General features: G+C 48.9%; 1 protein-coding gene across 1 annotated transcript; it reads left to right on the forward strand.

Moving 5' to 3' along the window:
• Nucleotides 1-17143: 17143 nt before the first annotated feature.
• Nucleotides 17144-18360, forward strand: LOC123165963 (auxin-induced in root cultures protein 12). Its single transcript, XM_044583726.1, has one exon. The coding sequence runs from the start codon at nucleotides 17228-17230 to the stop codon at nucleotides 18014-18016; it is 789 nt and encodes a 262-aa protein (XP_044439661.1). The 5' UTR covers nucleotides 17144-17227; the 3' UTR covers nucleotides 18017-18360.
• The last annotated feature ends 464 nt before the right edge of the window (nucleotides 18361-18824 follow it).

The following is an 18824-nucleotide window of genomic DNA, read 5'->3' on the forward strand; positions in this document are numbered from 1 at the left end:
GGCACAATTCTTCTGGTAGTATGGATCGTCCCGTGCACAGCGGGGTGCAAGGAACGTTTACAAATCACAGGCTACAAATTCCAAAGAAAGATCTCTTATCTTGCGAAGAATTTCACTACACTGAAGTCTGAAGCCAATTCGCAAAAAAAAAAAAAAGTCTGAAGCCAGCAGTTGCGACGTGCTGTACAGCCATTGACACAAACGTTACGTGCTGTCGTGCGTGGATTTCCTGGCCGTAGCTGCGACCGTACTCTGCCCGATTTGGTCATGCTTATATAAACCAAGAAGTCTACTCTTGTGGAAATGTTCGGGCGTTCGAAGAAAAGTTTGCAACAGGTCAACTGATCTGACCCAATCAAAGCTTCTCCCGCCTAATTTATGAGCTCCGGTAGGTATTCCATTTCAACGAACGTGTGTGAAGTGCCAGTATTCAGGCTTGGAACACGGGGTCTCAGTTACACAGTGTGTGACTTGTGAGTCAAGCCTGAACTAAACGTCCGTGTCCACGAGATCTTGTCCGCTGACGGTTGACGTTCACTCTCACTCACCGGTCAAAGTCAAACAAAATAACGCCGAACACATCAAAGAGGTTGCAATGTGTACGAGTGGTCACGGATTCGTACTGGTAGTCGGCCGGCGCCGCAGCAGACAGAACAGATGGGAACTTAGCTTAGCAGAAATAACTGTGGTCACACTTAGCTTAGCAAGTTAGCAACTACTCGATGAGAATCCAACCAAGTGTGAAATTCAATTAATCTTTTGCAGCACGGCTAAGTTTTCTTTAAAAAAAAACTTTTCAGTTTCTCCTGCACCCACTTGCTCGTTTTTGTCTCTGGCTTTTTTTAGGGACGTTTTTGTCTCTGGCTGGCTTGACATACTTAGATATTTGGCCCAAATCCAACGCAGGCGTGTCTAGCCGGCAAATGGAGCAGGCCCATTACCATTATTCTACTGGCCTGTTGCGGTTTCTTTTGCTGTCTTCTCCGTTAAGGAGTCAGGACGCATACCAAACTTCGGCACGCCTCCCTCCTTCAGGAAAGTAAGTTTGCAAATCCTCAAGAAAAATAATTAATCTACAATAGATATTGGAGCCCACTAATATGTGCATCTGTTTTGTGCTATTAGTTTGTCCCTAAGCTAATAATAATTTCATTATAAGCTTTTCATGCATTTCTAGATGAGGATACTCAACATTAAAAAAGTCGGATTTTTTTTAACAAAGAGAATATATTAATATCGTGAAAATACCAATAACACACTGTCTCTGCAACAACACAATACCCTTATGGAATTACGGATGCACATAGCCAAGAAAAAAGAAGAAGAAACTAAAAAAATAAAAGCCCCGCTACAGAGTTTCAGTCCTTGCAGCAGCAGTACAACCACCACCAAAACAACACCTGGAGTCCAAGTTCTCCGAAAGTGACGCCTCAAAGAAGGAAACAGTGCAAAAGCAACGTCCTCACCCGATCGTAGATCTTCGGTTTTCACCCCGAAGATAGTCCCCGCTCTTAAAACAATGTCTTCAACAAGGCCATTGCCAAGTATAACCAATTAAGGTCAGACCTTGGATTTCCATCCTGAGAGGTAAGACTTTGAACTGCACCTGTGTTGCCGCCCCCACTTACATATCGCAGCTACAAAATCCGAAACTCCAAGCAAGTTCCTAATCGCCACTCAATACAGCAAGTGACTCTCTCTCACAAGACCGAGAAAGATTACCGATTCATCCAATCTCAAGTGGGACCGGGAGATCGTTGTTCATTCGGTGGTTGGCCCTCCCCCTAATAAGTACCTGCCCGCGATTCCGTAGAAAGACATCACGACCCCCTGCGGAAAAAAAGAATTTCTTGAGATGGAAGTATAGATATAATATTCTTACCAAGATAACTGGAAAAGGCTCCAATCACCATTACTAGTCCTCCGATCTCGACTTCCATGAGATTCTCCGCCTCTGACTTCACCATGGAGCTAAACATATCCCATGATGACAACAGATAGCAGAGCTTCGCACCGCTCCCTCCTTAACAGAGAATCAGTGGGCACGACCGAATCCCACCTGATCCAGCAATCTCCAGGCATAACGCGCCCATGGGAGTTCGCTGGCGGAGCCTTCCGAAACCCGACACTCTGACCAGATCAAGAAGGACATGCGTTAGGCAGATATTCATCTTGTCACTTGAGGAACCCTAGGACCGCCCCCTTAAAACAGGTGGATCTTGCAACCCCCACGCCGCTGCGGCACCCTGAATCAGATCGGACGGATCAGTGCGCGGACCTGGCGCCGCATCGGGAGCAACAGGGGCATTGGGAAAGGGCGCCTCGCCGGTAGCCAACAGCGCGCCGCCGCGCATGGAGGAGCAGGCCACGCAAACGCCATGGTTGGCCGCCGCCTCGGCCTTGAAGCAGAGGGGGAAACGCCGCACCGCGCGAGAGAGCTTTTTGAGCTGTTGCCCCCCCCCCCCAAAAAAAAGCTTTTTTTAACTGGGCAAAAGATTTGCCACTTTCATTGATTAAGAAGAAGGTTTAGAGTTTTTGTCCAAAGGCCGAATTACAAACGTTACTCTCGCGGCACTACGTTACTCAGATACTTGCCCGTGAAAGGCGCCAAAGCTTTGAAACATCTTTGATTCTAGCAACAAGAACCCCAACCGCCACCGCGGTGTTGCGGAAAACACGTGCATTACTCTCGTTCCAAATTTCTCATGAGATCAACATAATAAGAGACATCATCGCCCGTCGAGATTGCGATGCGTTGGAGTCAATGAGGTTCCACCAGGCTTTCACCGAATGGACCGCCACCCAAGCTGTAGGGTTCACATCAACCAAGCCAAGCCAAGATTTGATCATTTCCCAAACTCGAACCGTGTAGCGACATTGGAAAAGGAGGTGAGCCGCGGTTTCTTGAACTTGCTTGCATAGGGGGCAGCGATCACAGTTAGGCCATCCACGGCGTTGGAGCCTGTCGGCTGTCCATATCCTATTATTGATCACAAGCCAAGAAACTAATTTGCATTTGGGGGGAGCCCAGATCTTCCACACCAACTGTTGCATGTTGGAGTCAACTAAGCCCAGGAACTGGACCTTGTAGGCCGAGGACGCGGAGTAAGAGCCATCATTAGAAAGCTTCCAGGAGATAGAATCAGCCACGTCGGGGTTGAGGTGCACCACAGACAATTTCTCCCAAAGGTTGACGAACTCGGTCAGGTGCGTAGCGGAGGTGATCTGAAAGTGCTAGTTATCGACTAGAGGGGGGTGAATAGGCTATTTTTATGAAAGTCTTCAAAACACAGGGGCTTTGAAGACAAACCGTAGAAATGAATCTATTGACATGCAGCGGAAGGTAGACTACACTAGGCAAGCCATAGTCAAGTAAGCAATAAAGTGAAAGCACAAAGACTATTAGCAGCTAGGTAGTATGGATCAGGATGGAAGATAGTATGAAGCCAAACAACAATAGTCGTCACACAGTGAAGTCAATCAGATCAAGCAAGCAGGCAATGACTACACGAAGACAAACTGTCAGTAAAGAGAGGTAAGAGATAGAACCAGTAGCTTGGTGAGGACAGGGATTTGTTGGACCAGTTCCAGTTGTTGTGACAACTGTACGTCTGGTTAGGGAGGCTGAGATTTAACTCAGAAGACCGTGATACGTCCATTTTGCATCATGCTTTTATATCAATATTTATTGCATTATGGGATGTTATTACACATTATGTCATAATACTTATGCCTATTCTCTCTTATTTTACAAGGTTTACATAAGGAGGGAGAATGCCGGCAGCTGGAATTCTGGGCTGGAAAAGGAGCAAATATTAGAGACCTATTCTGCACAACTCCAAAAGTCTTGAAACTCCACGAAAGTTATTTTTGGAAATAATAAAAAATATTGAGCGGAAGAAGTACGTCAGGGGGGGCCCCACCTGGCCACGAGGGTGGGGGGCGCGCCCTACCCCCCAGGGCGCGCCCCCTGCCTCGTGGGCCCCCTGTTGGCCCTCCGGTGGCCATCTTCTGCTATATGAAGTCTTTCGTCCGAAGAAAAATCATAAGCAAGCTTTCGGGACGAGACTCCGCCGCCACGAGGCGGAACCTTGGCGGAACCAATCTAGGGCTCCGGCAGAGCTGTTCTGCCGGTGACACTTCCCTCCGGGAGGGGGAAATCATCGCCATCGTCATCACCAACGCTCCTCTCATCGGGAGAGGGCAATCTCCATCAACATCTTCACTAGCACCATCTCCTCTCAAACCCTAGTTCATCTCTTGTATCCAATTCTTGGCTCCAAGTCTGGGATTGGTACCTGTAGGTTGCTAGTAGTGTTGATTACTCCTTGTAGTTGATGCTAGTTGGTTTATTTGGTGGAAGATCATATGTTTAGATCCTTTATGCATATTAATACTCCTCTGATTATGAACATGAATGTGCTTTGTGAGTAGTGACGTTTGTTCCTGAGGACATGGGAGAAGTCTTGCTATTAGTAGTCATATGAATTTGGTATTCGTTCGATATTTTGATGAGATGTATGCTGTCTATCCTCTAGTGGTGTTATGTGAACGTCGACTACATAAACTTCACCATTATTTGGGCCTAGAGGAAGGCATTGGGAAGTAATAAGTAGATGATGGGTTGCTAGAGTGACAGAAGCTTAAACCCTAGTTTATGCGTTGCTTCGTAAGGGGCTGATTTGGATCCATATGTTTCATGCTATGGTTAGGTTTACCTTAATACTTTTGTTGTAGTTGCGGATGCTTGCAATAGAGGTTAATCATAAGTGGGATGCTTGTCCAAGTAAGGACAGCACCCAAGCACCGGTCCACCCACATATCAAATTATCAAAGTACCGAACGCGAATCATATGAACGTGATGAAAACTAGCTTGACGATAATTCCCATGTGTCCTCGGGAGCGCTTTCCTTTATATAAGAGTTTGTCCAGGCTTGTCCTTTGCTACAAAAAGGATTGGGCCACCTTGCTGCACCTTATTTACTTTTGTTACTTGTTGCTCGCTAAAAATTATCTTATCACAAAACTATGTGTTACCTATTATTTCAGTGCTTGCAGAGAATACCTTGCTGAAAACCGCTTATCATTTCCTTCCGCTCCTCGTTGGGTTCGACACTCTTACTTATCGAAAGGACTACGATAGATCCCCTATACTTGTGGGTCATCAGACCGCGTCTTCACCTTATTCCCCTTGAGCTAAGGACACTTAGTCCTCACCCAATCACTCTGGTAAGTCTTCAAGGTACACTCCCAAACCTTCACAGACTTCATTCACCGGCAATCCACAATGACTCTTGGACGCTCAGAACGCGACGCCTAACCGGCTGGAGGATTCACAGTCCTCAAGTGTAACAAGTCTTCAGGTCAAGCGGACAGAAAGATTTCAGTGGTGCCTAACACTCTTTGGCTCTGGGTGTTTTGGGCTTTGTCCTCACAAGGATCTCTCTCTCAAATGCTTCGGAGGTGGGTTGCTCTCAAACGACAAAAGCCGTGCACTAAATCTGAGCAGCCACCAATTTATGGTGTAGGGGTGGGCTATTTATAGCCAGGAGGCAACCCGACCTGATTTGTCCGAAATGACCCTGGGTCACTAAGGAACTGACACGTGTTGAACGGTCAGATTTCAAACACACGCGGCAGCTTGACTTGGGCTACAAGTAAAGCTGACTCATCCAGCTCTGGATAAGATTTGCTCTCATTGTCTTCGCTCGAAGACATAGGATTTGGTTGAGCATCACTTCAGTCACTCTGACTTTGTTCACTTGGACCCCACTTAACAGTGCGGTGGTTCCTATGACTCAACAAAGAAGAAAAGGAAACTACGAAACAACTATGTCTTCGCACTCCATAGTCTTCACGTGAATGTCTTCTCGAGTCATAATCTTCGTTGTGAATATCTTCACAGACCACCATTGTCTTCAATGTCTTCACACATTTTTAGGGGTCATCTCTGGTAGGAAAACCGAATCAATGAGGGACTACTACCTGTGTTATCCTGCAATTCTCACAAACACATTAGTCCCTCAACCAAGTTTGTCGTCAATACTCCAAAACCAACTAGGGGTGGCACTAGATGCACTTACAATCTCCCCCTTTTTGGTGATTGATGACAAACTAGTTGAAGTTTTCAACGGGGATGGAAGTATGTGAAAGTTTAAGGATTTAAGGCATTGTCTTCATAGGTAGCAAAAGGCTCCCCCTGAAGATGTGCATATAAGTAATTTTCTCTTGAATGCAAATGCACATGGCAGGTTTTACTTGTGGATATCCTATTCAACTTATGAAGACAATTCATCATGCATATAAGGATATAACGAAGATAATGACATGCATAATGAAAAATGGATGTCTGCGGAATGACTTTATGCGGAATTTATCATCGCATCACAGAGTGGCAGAAAACGTAGCAGACGACCATCAGGTTTAAGTGTTACAACCCAAAGAACCAAAAGTATCAAAAACAAGAGTTGTGACCACTTGGCAAAAAAATAGCAACCACCCATATGGACCCGCTTGAAGACTATCAACTCATATGCTACTCCCCCTTTTGAAGACATAGAGCATCTACTCGTTCGCATCAGGAGTAGATGAGGGCGCAGGGTCGACGTTGGAGTTCGGTGGTGCAGAGGGGCCTGGTGCAGTGTCGAGACGCGGTGAAGTCATGGTTGGTGAAGTGGTATCATCTTCTTCATCGACGACTCTCACAACAACAGTTGCCGCCGAAGATGAATACTCAGAGTCTTCTATGGAAGGAGTCCGACGCAAGACGACATTCTGGGGAGGCGTGGAATCAAATTTGAAGCGCTCTGTGAAGCCATCTTCGTGAAGATCGTCTTCATAGCATAGCAATGAAAGACTCTTCCAAGACCGCCGACGGGCTTCATGTGCCACGAATGCGTTCTTGGTGGCAAGATTGCGAATGCGATTAACCTCCACCAAGAGGCTCTGCATCTGACGCTTTAGCCAGTCATGGTGTCTATCCTGTCTTTGATGTAAGGCCACAAGAAGCTCTCGGTCAATGAGTACACGAGATTGCTTCCGAGGCCTTTGAGCAATGGTGCTTTCAGTGGCTTCAGTATTAGCATGATGAGGTGCACGCATATTTCCAGCCAGAGGATAGACCCGAGTTGCAGCAAGAACTCCCTCAATTGGTTGCGTGAAGCTTTGGCGATCAACATTATGAAGATAAAGTGTCTCCTTGGCAGGCTCAGGGTAGATGGCTTCGACAGACATATAAACTTCAGGCAAAAAGACAAGGTGGTTGCGCTCTGAAGGCTGATAGTCGACAGAAGAGTGAAGCTTGATCAAGCGCATCACCCATGGGGCATAAAACTTCAAGCCAAACAGTTCAATTCCAGATGCAGCGAGCTGTCTGATGAAGAAATCTTGGGAATTGAATCTGATGCCATTGAGAATATAGAACACCAAAGTCTTCATGGCTCCTTCAAGTTTGGCTTCAGCTGAGTATCCCTTGTTGGGCCAAAGAGTATGCCTCAGAATATGATAGATTGTGCGGGGCAGGTACTCAAGGTCATTGACGAAGAATTCCTTGGGATAATCAGCATCTTGAGGCAATGGCTTCATCATGCTGAGCATCTGACTCATATTTGGTTCAGGCCGCTGGAAGATACTCTACATGATCCCATCGGGAGAGACCCAGAAGTTATTATTCAAAGCCTTCTGAACCGTACAACCCCTTCTTTTTGATAGGTCAAAAATCTTTGGGGCGATGTCTTTGGGTCTCATGCCATCTAGCCAAGCAGACTCCCAGAAGGAAGCACGAATACCGTTGCCAAGTAACACCTTGGTGGCAGCCGCAAAAATGTTTTTATCATTCTCATCGCAGGGGTTACCCAAGCGAACCCACTGTTTCACCGGATCCAACCATTCTGCCCAAAGTCACCGGATACGAAGCGCGGACGCAAACTTCCTCAGATTTAGGATACCTAGCCCCCCATGAACCTTGGAATTGCAGACCTGTACCCAGTTGATTTTGCATTTGCCACCAGTGACCTTGTCACAACCATCCCAAAGGAAAGTACGCCGAAGAGAATCAATCTTTCCAGAACCTCAACCGGAAGGTTTAATGCTGTCATATAATATATGGCAATGGCCGTGATGACAGACTTGACCAGCACATCCCTTCCCGGAGATGCCATTAGCATGCCCAACCATGGAGAAAGCTTGGACGCAATCTTGTCCTCCAGGGGCTGGAAATGAATCCTATTCAACCTCTTGACCGACAAAGGCAATCAGAGGTACTTCATCGGGAAGGTAGATCGGTTAGCTGGGAAGGAATGTAGTATATCATCCAGGTCCAAGTGATCACATCTGATGGGGGCAACCATGCATTTAGGGTAGTTCGTGGTCAGGCCAGTGACCTCACCAAAACACGCAAAGAGTTTCCGCGAAAAATTTGACCTCAGATTTAATTGGCGCAAGAAAGACCGCAACATCGTGTGCGTATAAGGAGGCACGGATCACCATTGCATTTCCATCAAGAGGGTGTAACTTCCCTTGCTCAGTGGCCTTCTGAAGGATATGATGCAGAGGGTCTATTGCAAGCACAAAGAGGAGGGGGGGAGGGGGTCCCCCTGCCTCAAGCCACAACCTGGTGATATTGGGCATCCAGGAACACCATTGAGAAGAACCCTCGACGAAGCAGTAGATAGGAGGCCCGAAACCCAGCCTCGGAAGCGAGGTGGGAAGCCCAAGTGGTTCAGCAACTCGAGGAGGAAGTCCCATCTAACCGAGTAGAATGTGTTATGGATATGCAACTTGTATTATTAGGAGGCCAAAGCCAACATATATACACATACATGAGGATGCCAAAAGGCTAGAATGCAAAAGGCCAAAAGACAATATTAATATAACTCTAACACCCCCCCTCAAACTCATGGCGGATCCACAACACTGAGTTTGGAGAGGTGAAATCCATGTTGCGCTCTAGTCTGAGCCTTCGTGAAGAAGTCCGCGAGCTGTAACTCAGAAGGCACATACTGAAGAGCAACAACATGATCCTGCACAGCGGCGCGCACATAAGAAGCATCAACAACAGTGTGTTTGGTAAGCTCATGCTTCACAGGGTCCCGCGTAATATTGATAGCACCCGTGCTGTCCGACAGGGGGGTGGTAGGTGTAGTAACAGAAACACCAAAATCCTCCAGTAACCATCGTAACCAAGTCACCTCTGCCGTCAAAAGAGCCATAGCTCGCAACTCGGCCTCTGCACTCGAACGAGAAACTGCAGTCTGTTTCTTCGTCTTCCAGGAAATGAGGGAACCACCAAGAAAGACACGGTAGGCAGAAAGTGAACGGCGATCCGTCGGATCACTAGCCCACGTAGCATCCGAATAGGCCTGGAGCTGTAATGAGCTGGAACGGGGGAAAAAGAGACGATGAGAGATCGTGCCACGAAGATATCGTAGAACACGAGGAAGGTGACTATAGTGAACTGAAGTGGGAGCTGAAACAAACTGACTCAAAATATGGACAGGATAGGAGATATCCGGACGAGTGACGGCAAGATACACAAGACTCCCAACAAGATGACGATAACGTGTCGGATCAGACAAGGGCACACCATCAGAAGCACGAAGGTGAACATTGAGCTCCATAGGAGTCTCAATAGTGCGCTCATCACTAAGAGCCGCACGAGTAAGAAGATCCTGGATATACTTTTCTTGGGAAATAAAAAAGCCATCAGAGGTGGAGGAAACCTCAATCCCAAGAAAGTAACGAAGAGGACCAAGATCAAACATAAGGAACTGCTCATTAAGACGTGCCTTGACAAAGGCAATGTACTCAAAATCGTCGCCAGTGATGATCATGTCATCAACATATAGAAGAAGAAGAGTGCGACCACGAGCAGAAAGGTGGACAAACAACGCTGGATCATGATCACTGGGTGAAAACCCAGCAGCGGTGACCACAGAGGCAAAACGCTCAAACCAAGCGCGAGGGGCTTGCTTAAGGCCATATAGAGAGCGACGAAGACGACAAACCATGCCACCGGGAACTGAATACCCAGGTAGTGGCTGCATATAAACCTCCTCACGCAAGTCACCATTAAGAAAGGCATTTTTAACATCAAGCTGTGACACACACCAGTGGCGAACAGAGGCCACGGCAAGAAGTGTGCGAACAGTGGTCATATGGGCCACAGGAGGAAAAGTCTCATCATAATCACGACCATGCTCCTGCTGAAAGCCACGAGCCACAAGACGAGCTTTATAACGCTCAAGAGAACCATCAAAGCGAGTCTTAATCTTATAGACCCACTTACAAGTGATGGGACGAATACGGGGAGGAAGAGAAACCAGATCCCATGTGTTGTTGCGCTCAAGTGCGGCAATCTCCTCTGCCATCACAAACTGCCATTCAGGATGAACAACAGCATCACGATAAGAGGTAGGCTCAAGTACAACCGAAAGGCCATACTTGCTAGGAGAATAGCGGTCAGGAGGAGGGCAAGGTTGAGCCCGAAGACCATAAGTCGGCTGGGATGAGGAAGACGGTGCACCAGAAGTAGATGGCACGTCAGTAGATTCATCCATAACACGTCGACGACGAGTATAATGAAAAGGAAAAGTGGGATGAGAAGGAACCACCGGAGGTGATGGAGATGGAGAAGACATCGGTGATGAAGGTGGGGTGTCATGCAATAAGGAAGGAGAAGGAACGATAGGAGAAGACGGTGTCAGATCTGCAATAGTGGGACGAGAAGGAGGAGTAGGAATATGAGGCACAGAGGGAGGTGTATCAGGAAACATGAGAAAAGAGATATCCTCAACTAAAAAGGTCAAAGAGGATGGTCGTGGATAGAATGGACGAGACTCATCAAAAGTCACATCCCTAGAAATACGCATCCGTTGACCGACAGGATCCCAACATCGATAACCCTTATGCTCATCACTGTAGCCCAGAAAAACACACTCGGCAGACTGAGCAGTTAGTTTGGTGTGTTCTCGAGGGGCAAGGAGAACATAACAAACACAACCAAACAATCGAAGTGCAGAATAATCAGGATAATGATCAAAAAGACGCTCTAGAAGAATACCTCCCTGTAGAGCAGATGAGGGTTGAATGTTTATGAGATATGTGGCAGTGGAGAATGCCTCAGCCCAGAAATGAGGCGGAAGAGAGGTGGCAATCATCATCACACGAGCTGTCTCAAGAAGGTGGTGATGCTTGCGCTCAGCCACGCCATTCTGAGCGTGTGCACCGGGACAAGAGAACTGCGCAAGAGTACCCTGCTCAGCAAGAAAACCACGCAACATTTTGGAGATATACTCACCAGCAGAATCAACACGAAACACACGAATAGGTGTAGAGAACTGAGTGTGGACCATGGCGGCAAAATGCTTATAAATATAGAGAACCTCGCTACGAGAAGACTTGAAGTAAAGCCAAGTGTAGCGAGAGAAATCATCTATAAAAATAATATAGTAGCGATGGCCCCCTTTGGAAGAGAAAGGAGCCGGTCCCCACACATCGGAATGAACTAAATCAAAAGGTCGTTGAGACACTGACTCACTTGTAGGATAAGGTAACTGAACCTGTTTACCAAGCCTACAACCCTGACACTGCAAAGAGACATCTCCTGACATTGGCCCCAGAAGACCACGACGAACTAAAGACGATAGCCGAGAACCACAAAGGTGACCAAGGCGATGATGCCCCTGCTGGAAGGAGCTAGTAGCAGAAGCGGCGAAGGCAGATGTACTGGCGAGTGTAGTGGCAGCGGAAGGAACGTGAAGCCAGTCTAACTCCCAAAGCCCCAGGGAGTCAAGGCGGCGAGGGCCAGCTATAACCAAAGCCTTCATGTGACGATCCTGGACAGTGCAAGAATCAACGTCAAGAATGACGCGACAACCAGAATCAGTAAGCTGGCTTGCAGAAAATAAGTTCATGGTAAGGCGAGGAACATAAGAAACATCTGTAACATGAAATGAAGAAGTGGAAAGAATGCCTCGACTAGCAACAGGTAGAGGAGTACCATCAGCAGTAAGAACATCAATAGGAAAATCGAGAGATCTAAGAGAGGACAAGACAGAGGAATCAGAAGACATATGAAATGAAGCTCCAGAATCCAGAACCCATGAGGATGTACCAGACTGTGTAGATGGTGGTCGCTCAACACTCGAAGCACCAGTCACAGAGCCTGCAGTACCCGTCGAAGAACCTGAAGCAGCAAGTAGACGCTTAAGCTTCATAATATCCTTCTCAGTCAAGGAGACAGTAGACGACGTCGAGGAAGAAGCGCGAGTCCCAGTAGAAGAATTGCGCTCCCTATTACGCATATCACGCTTCTTCTTGAAGCAATCAGATTCGGGGTGACCATCCCTGTTGCAGTACCCGCAATGAGTATGAGGACGAGAGCGGCCCTCATGAGTGCGGCTCTCACTACCAGAAGGAGTGGGTAGTAGCGGCGGAGCACTAGAGCGAGAAGGTACTGGTGGAGCAGCAGCTTGAGCAGCAAGCACAGATGGAACTTGAAGCAGACCGGCACCACGGAGGCGAGTCTCCTCAGCACGAAGCTCAGAAAGCACCTCAGAAATAGTAACACGGCCACGAGCAAACAACTGAGCACGTCGAGGCTCAAACTCACCACGGAGCCGCGATAAGAACTCATAGACGCGCTGAAACTCCAAGTCTGACCTCACAGTCTGGCAACATGGGCAAGTGCCACAAACAACAGTGCGAAGAGAGTCAAGCTGGCGCCAGATAGCAGAACTCTGAGTTTAGAACTCATCAATAATGGAGTCTCCCTGCTGAAGAGCATGCTCCTGACGGACCACAGACAAGTAGAGAGCATCACCAGAGGGCTGATACCGCTGGCGAAAATGAGTCCACATCTCAAAGACAGTGCTGAGGCTCATAAACTCGGAAGCAAACTGAGGAAGAACACTGGAAGTGAGGACAGCCGCAGCACGAGCATCGTCATCACACCACTGAGTGTAAGCAGCCAGATCATCACGATAAACGGAAAGAGCATCCGAATAATCCAAGACCTGTTGGTCATAAGCAGTAGTTGCATCATCAGCGGCAACCCTGGCTGCAGCCCTATCAATATCAGAAGCATCTGGCGCGAGAGCCGGTGGTGTCGGCGGTGGAGTAGGAGCCACGGGAGAGACTGGGCGAGGAGGACAAGGGACCTCACCGGAAAGAACACCCCACAGACAAAGGCCACGCATGTGAATGCGCATAAAGGCAACGAACTCAGTATAGTTAGCCTCATCAAAGATCACCGGGCGAGGGATGGCGACATAGCCGCCCGATGAAGACATGGTGCTCCTTATCTCTCCGTCTTTTTTTATCTCTCTCTTTTTTAAGCAAAGGCCACCCGAAGAGCCCACTTCAGGCAAATGAATCAAAACCGATCCAGACCGGGCAGAGAACCAACAACAGACCACACAGAGGCCACGTCCTTGAGAAAGCACCAGGAACGATGGGCAGCTCGATCCAGAATCACCAAGCAGCGGCCGAGACAGGGCAAGGCAACGGTGGTCGCTCCCAATTTGGGAGCGAGAGCAGCGGCTGGCGACCTGCGTCAGGAGCCGGTGGCGGCGTCCCGCGACAGGAGTCGGCGGCGGATGAGCGCCGCGGACCCCGCGACCCTGCGTTCCGAGCCGGCGGCGGCGCCCCGCGTCAGAAGCCGGCGGGGGACGTTCCCCGCAGCCCCGCGGCCCCGCATCGCAGCCCAGCGCGGGCGTCCCGCGTCCCGCGTCGCAGCCCAGCGGCAGGCTTTCCGCGTCCTCGCGGTCTCGATCCAGAGGACCAGATGGCGCGGCGCTATCCAGAGAGAAGATGCGGCCGAGACGAACTCGATCCAGAAGAGAGCAGTCGGACCGGCAAAGAGCCGGATGGATTGGGGCAGCGGCAGACAGCAACCGGAGTAGAGAAGGAAATCACGGTGGCGGAGTAGCGGATCAAGCACGAGTTGCGCGTGCTAAAAAAAACCTAGGCTCTAATACCATGTTATGGATATGCAACTTGTACTATTAGGAGGTCAAAGCCAACATATATACATATACATGAGGATGCCAAAAGGCTAGAATGTAAAAGGCCAAAAAGACAATATTAATATAACTCTAAATGACTTTATGACATCAAGCTTGAAGAGGGTTTTTTTTTGCGGTGAAAGCGTCGGGCCAGGTTGCGAACGTACATAAAGTTATCATGGATACATCTTCTTTTGATGAAGGCGCTTTGATCTTGGAAAACAAGGTCATTCATGTTCATGTGGGGGAGCCAATGGGTTGGACATGACTTTGGCGATGAAACTGAAATTTTTGAGCTGTTTGCCAATTGCTCAATGCCATGCTGCGCGACTGAAGGCATGTGAACGTGCAGTACTTCAGTCTTCGGCTAATGTGAAATCAAACAACCCAATCAGACCGGAATGCTCGCCTCTGAAAAAGATTACCTTGTACTTTACCTGAATTGATCCTCCGTCAAGTGACTTCCCATCTGCAGAACTACTTTTTTTCCACGGAAAAGGAACATCAGAAGGTTAAGGAGCTTTAGATTCAGTTCAAACTTGAAAGCCGTCAGAACCCTAAGCTGACTCCCAAGCACAGCAGAGTGAACAGGCACGCACAAATCATTGAAGAAATAATGCACACGCATCTGCGCCGTCACCTAAAAGCCCCAGCTGAGTTGGGTTCGTTCGCTCCACACACACACCCTGTAAAAGACGAGGAAACATGGAATAAAGCGTGGCCGGGCCGGCACGGCCACGACCAGAAAGTGTCCACACACCATAATCATATGCATCTAGATCGTTGGAGTTTGCTTCCGTGAGATGTGTGCGGTGATCGTTGAGTTGGCTGATGGTGTTTGTTTCTGGCAGTTTCTTCCACGGGTGTGGTTATCTTAACCAAAGTTTCAGTTAATCAAAACGCGGCCTGCCTGCCTGTTGCCTTCCCTTTCCGGTTCTGGATGGCGTCGCGTGAAGTTTTGCGCATCCAACTAATCTAATCGATCTATCTACCTAGGTGACCATTTGGCAGCTTGTCGAGGGGCATCATCAGCACATCACGGGAGTGGAGTGATCGTCTCCAATTGATTACTCCCTAGATGGAACCCAGCTGTGCAGTGCTAGTAGTAGCAGCAGCACTAAATTGAGTTGGAGTTGGTATAGTTGCCTGCATTTGAAATTTCCAGCCGTTGCAATTTGTGCAGGGTACGGTGGCATAATTGATTCAGTCACAGGCCAAGACAGAGAGGCGGAGCAGTATGGGACTTAAGAGTTACTGCTGCTGCTGCTTGCACATGAATGCGGCGACAGGCAGGGTCGATAGATAGATCTAGGACGGCAAGTTGTTTGAAATGGCTCCATAATTTTATGGATATGAGATCATGCTTTCATTCCGTAGAGGCAGCTGTGCCGATTCTGCTGACAACAGATTACCAATACCAAATTGCCCTCACATTCTACACGATCAACCAGTCAATCTCGTGTGCGGCTTCACGTTACTCCATTCTGTTACTTGATTGCGTTGTTCTTTCGAAGATTAAGTTAAAGATACAGTATTAAACTCATATGGTCAGATTCTACACCCTGCGTGCTGACCGATTCAAACCAGAAACAATTCGTCGGAAGCAACGTAGAATCCACTCCACTCCGTAGTGTGCAGCTCCGCGCGCATGTGGATCGTATAGTTGCATGCATCACATGGAGTTGTAAACTGTCACAGCGTTCGTCATCGTAAACTATCTGATAGTATGTAGAACTACATCGTCTGAAGTTCTAATCTGTCACAGCATTCGTCATGGTCGTAATTAACGAAGGATCATGCATCATCTAACTATCACAGCATTCGTCATCTGCATGGTGATTGATGGGTATGGCCGCATGCATCGGTCTGATGCAGAGACCCGAGGATAAACTCTTTTTCAAAAAAAAAATTGGTGATCGACGGGTCAACCTTCAAAGTCCAAATGTGCGTGCAGGCGCAGCGCTGGGCATGCACGCATCCATGTGCCGCTGCCCCTGGCACGCCGAGATAAATGCGAGATACCATATGATATCCACATGATCATCCCGGACGAGGAGAAGATATCATGATGGTGACCAGACTCCAGTTCCGTCAACGATGATGACTTCATATCGCCCGAGCAGTAGCACCAACTCTAGTAACCTTGCATTTTTGTAGAAGTGTTTTCTAAGCTAACCTTTGCTGCTTTGCATGTTAGGTTTACTGTTTCTTTTTAATATCGCCGTCCCTTGTGGGCACGGTGACTAGGCCACAGGGACGTAACATGCACGAGGCATTCAATCAACCAACCAGCCGGTCCATGAGCGTGGAATAGTAGTTATTTCTATGCCGTTCGGCGTTGGCTACACGCCGGAAGATATTTCACACGCATTTAACGTAATGCCGTGAAAGAGGAACAATGATCAGTCCACATGCAACGCGAACTTGCAATGAAATGAGCCCCCCTCCCTCTTTGGGATTGCCTGCGTTTCTTGGGAAGTTCGGCCAACTCCCATATGGAGATATTATCAGTGACCATTGATTGGTTATCTTCTTTCTTTTAGGCAGCTCTGGTGGTGCGGTGTAGCTGTGTGACTGGTCCGGCTCCGAGCGCTGTCACGTGCATGGTTGCCCGGCGTGCCGTCGACCGCGCCAGACTCGCGCCTCTTCTGCGTTGCCTCCTTCCTCGTTTGGCACAACGGGAATAATATCGTGGCCGCGTCCGTGTGGCGCCTTCTGCGCCGAGGCATCGTCTTGTCTAGCTTCAAAGTGAGTGAGTGGCGAGTTATCGGTGGCACAAAGTACAGACCATGCGTAATAAAATCATTACTTGGTGCTTCTACGTCTTCAGAAATTTCGAGCTGGACAAGTTCACCACTCACCATCTCAGGCTTTGATTGATGGATTCCGTTTGAAACCCCGGACATCCGTGGTCAGCACACGCACACCAAACTCACGGAACAGGAGTCACAACTCATTTCAACCAATTTTTTTTTATCGCCGACATACTGACCCAGAAAGGTGTCATTAGCCATTAACACCTAACCAAATCCAGACCTAGCAACGAGAGAAAACACACATTTGACCACAAACCCACCTAAAATCTTCGAAAATTACGCACAGCCCCACCTCCCCTGTTATAAAACCTCACCCTCCCCCGTCCTCATCCCTCACTGACACTCCAAGCACTAGCACGCTCCAAGGCCTCACTCACTCACCAGCGACACCCCGAATCCAGCGGCATATGGCCTCCTCCACGATGCCGCGCCACATCGCTCTCCTCCTGCTCCTCCTGGCGTCCACGCGCGCGGCGTCCGCGGCCGGCGCCGGCGCCTGCGCGGCCGAGAAGTTCCCGGCGGGGAAGACATATGCCAAGTGCGAGGACCTCCCGCAGCTGGGCGCCGCGCTGCACTGGACCTACGACGAGGCCAAGTCGTCGCTCTCGCTGGCGTTCGTGGCGGCGCCGGCGGGTGCCAACGGGTGGGTGGCCTGGGCGCTGAACCCCACCGGCGAGGGCATGGCCGGCGCGCAGGCGCTCGTGGCGCTCAAGGGCTCCGGCTCCGCCGCCCCCACCGTTAGGACGTACAACATCACCGGCTACGTGCCGCTCGGCAAGGCCTCCACGCCCATCGCCTTCCCGGCCACCGACCTCGCCGCCGACTCCGGCAGCGGCGGCAAGATCCGGCTCTACGGCAAGCTGCAGCTGCACAGCGGGATGAAGGCGGTGAACCACATATGGCAGGTCGGCACCTCCGTCACCGCCGGGGCCCCCGACAAGCACGCCTTCGCCGCCGGCAACCTCGCCTCGAAGTCCAAGCTCGTCCTCTCGGGCAAAGCGGCCTCCGCGGCCTCGCCTTCGCCGGCGCCCGCCCCCATGGCCGGTGGCCCGTCCGGATCGGCCGGCAGCGACGGCGGCGCTTCGGCGACCACGGCGCCTTCAGCCGGCAAGTCCCCGTCGGGCGCGGCCGCGGTCGGCGTGTCGGCGCCGGCACTCCTCGTGCTCGCGTTGATGGGCCTCCTCGCGGTGGTATGATGGCATTTCCTGGCGGTAGCACGAATGAATGAGTACGTACTATAATTAGTGGAGGTGGCAGTGGGCATGGGGAGGAAGCATTTCTTGAACAATATATTTGTTCCATTTTTGTCGATCGATCTTGCTATGCTGCCTATTCTTTTTCCTAATTTCGTTTGAAATAAAAGATGGTTTGCGTACTAATTATTATTATCGAGCTGTTGTTTTTAGGTAGAAGTACGTAGCACCGCTAGCAGTTGGTGATTATTGTATTTTTTTTTGCGAGAGGTGATTATTGTAGTAGTACTATTGTGGTCGACATGTCACTGAATTTGTCATATGACTAATAAGTATAAATTTTATCATCAAAGGAGCAAATGTTTGGTAGTGCAAGTAGTATCTCTCGCATTCTGTGCAGTGCAGTTGCCCGATCTGACCTAGTGATACACGCTGATTCGATTTGTTTAAAGCCCGGGCACCGAGTGAGAAGCACCAGCCTCATCTATGGTCCCTGTCATTCGCAAGAGTTTGAAATATAGGAATGCAAAAAAAAAATCACGCATTAGAATGTCATGTACACTTGATTGTGTAAATAAAAACACATGATTTGTTGGGCTTGATGGGAAATGCAGTATGAAGTACAAATGAATCTTTATGGTTTGCAATTTCTACTAATCTCTTGTTTCAAAAAAAAATTCTACTAATCAAACAACACACCTAGAAGAAAAAATCATAAGGGTGTGAATCCTCCAAAATTATTTTTAAAAATTCTTTGAATCAAAAAGGCCTTTGCCTTTTTCCCGCAAGATGAAAAGGCCTTTACCTTTCA

This window comes from Triticum aestivum, chromosome 7D (assembly GCF_018294505.1).
Source record: "Triticum aestivum cultivar Chinese Spring chromosome 7D, IWGSC CS RefSeq v2.1, whole genome shotgun sequence".
NCBI classification, from domain to species: Eukaryota; Viridiplantae; Streptophyta; class Magnoliopsida; order Poales; family Poaceae; genus Triticum; species Triticum aestivum.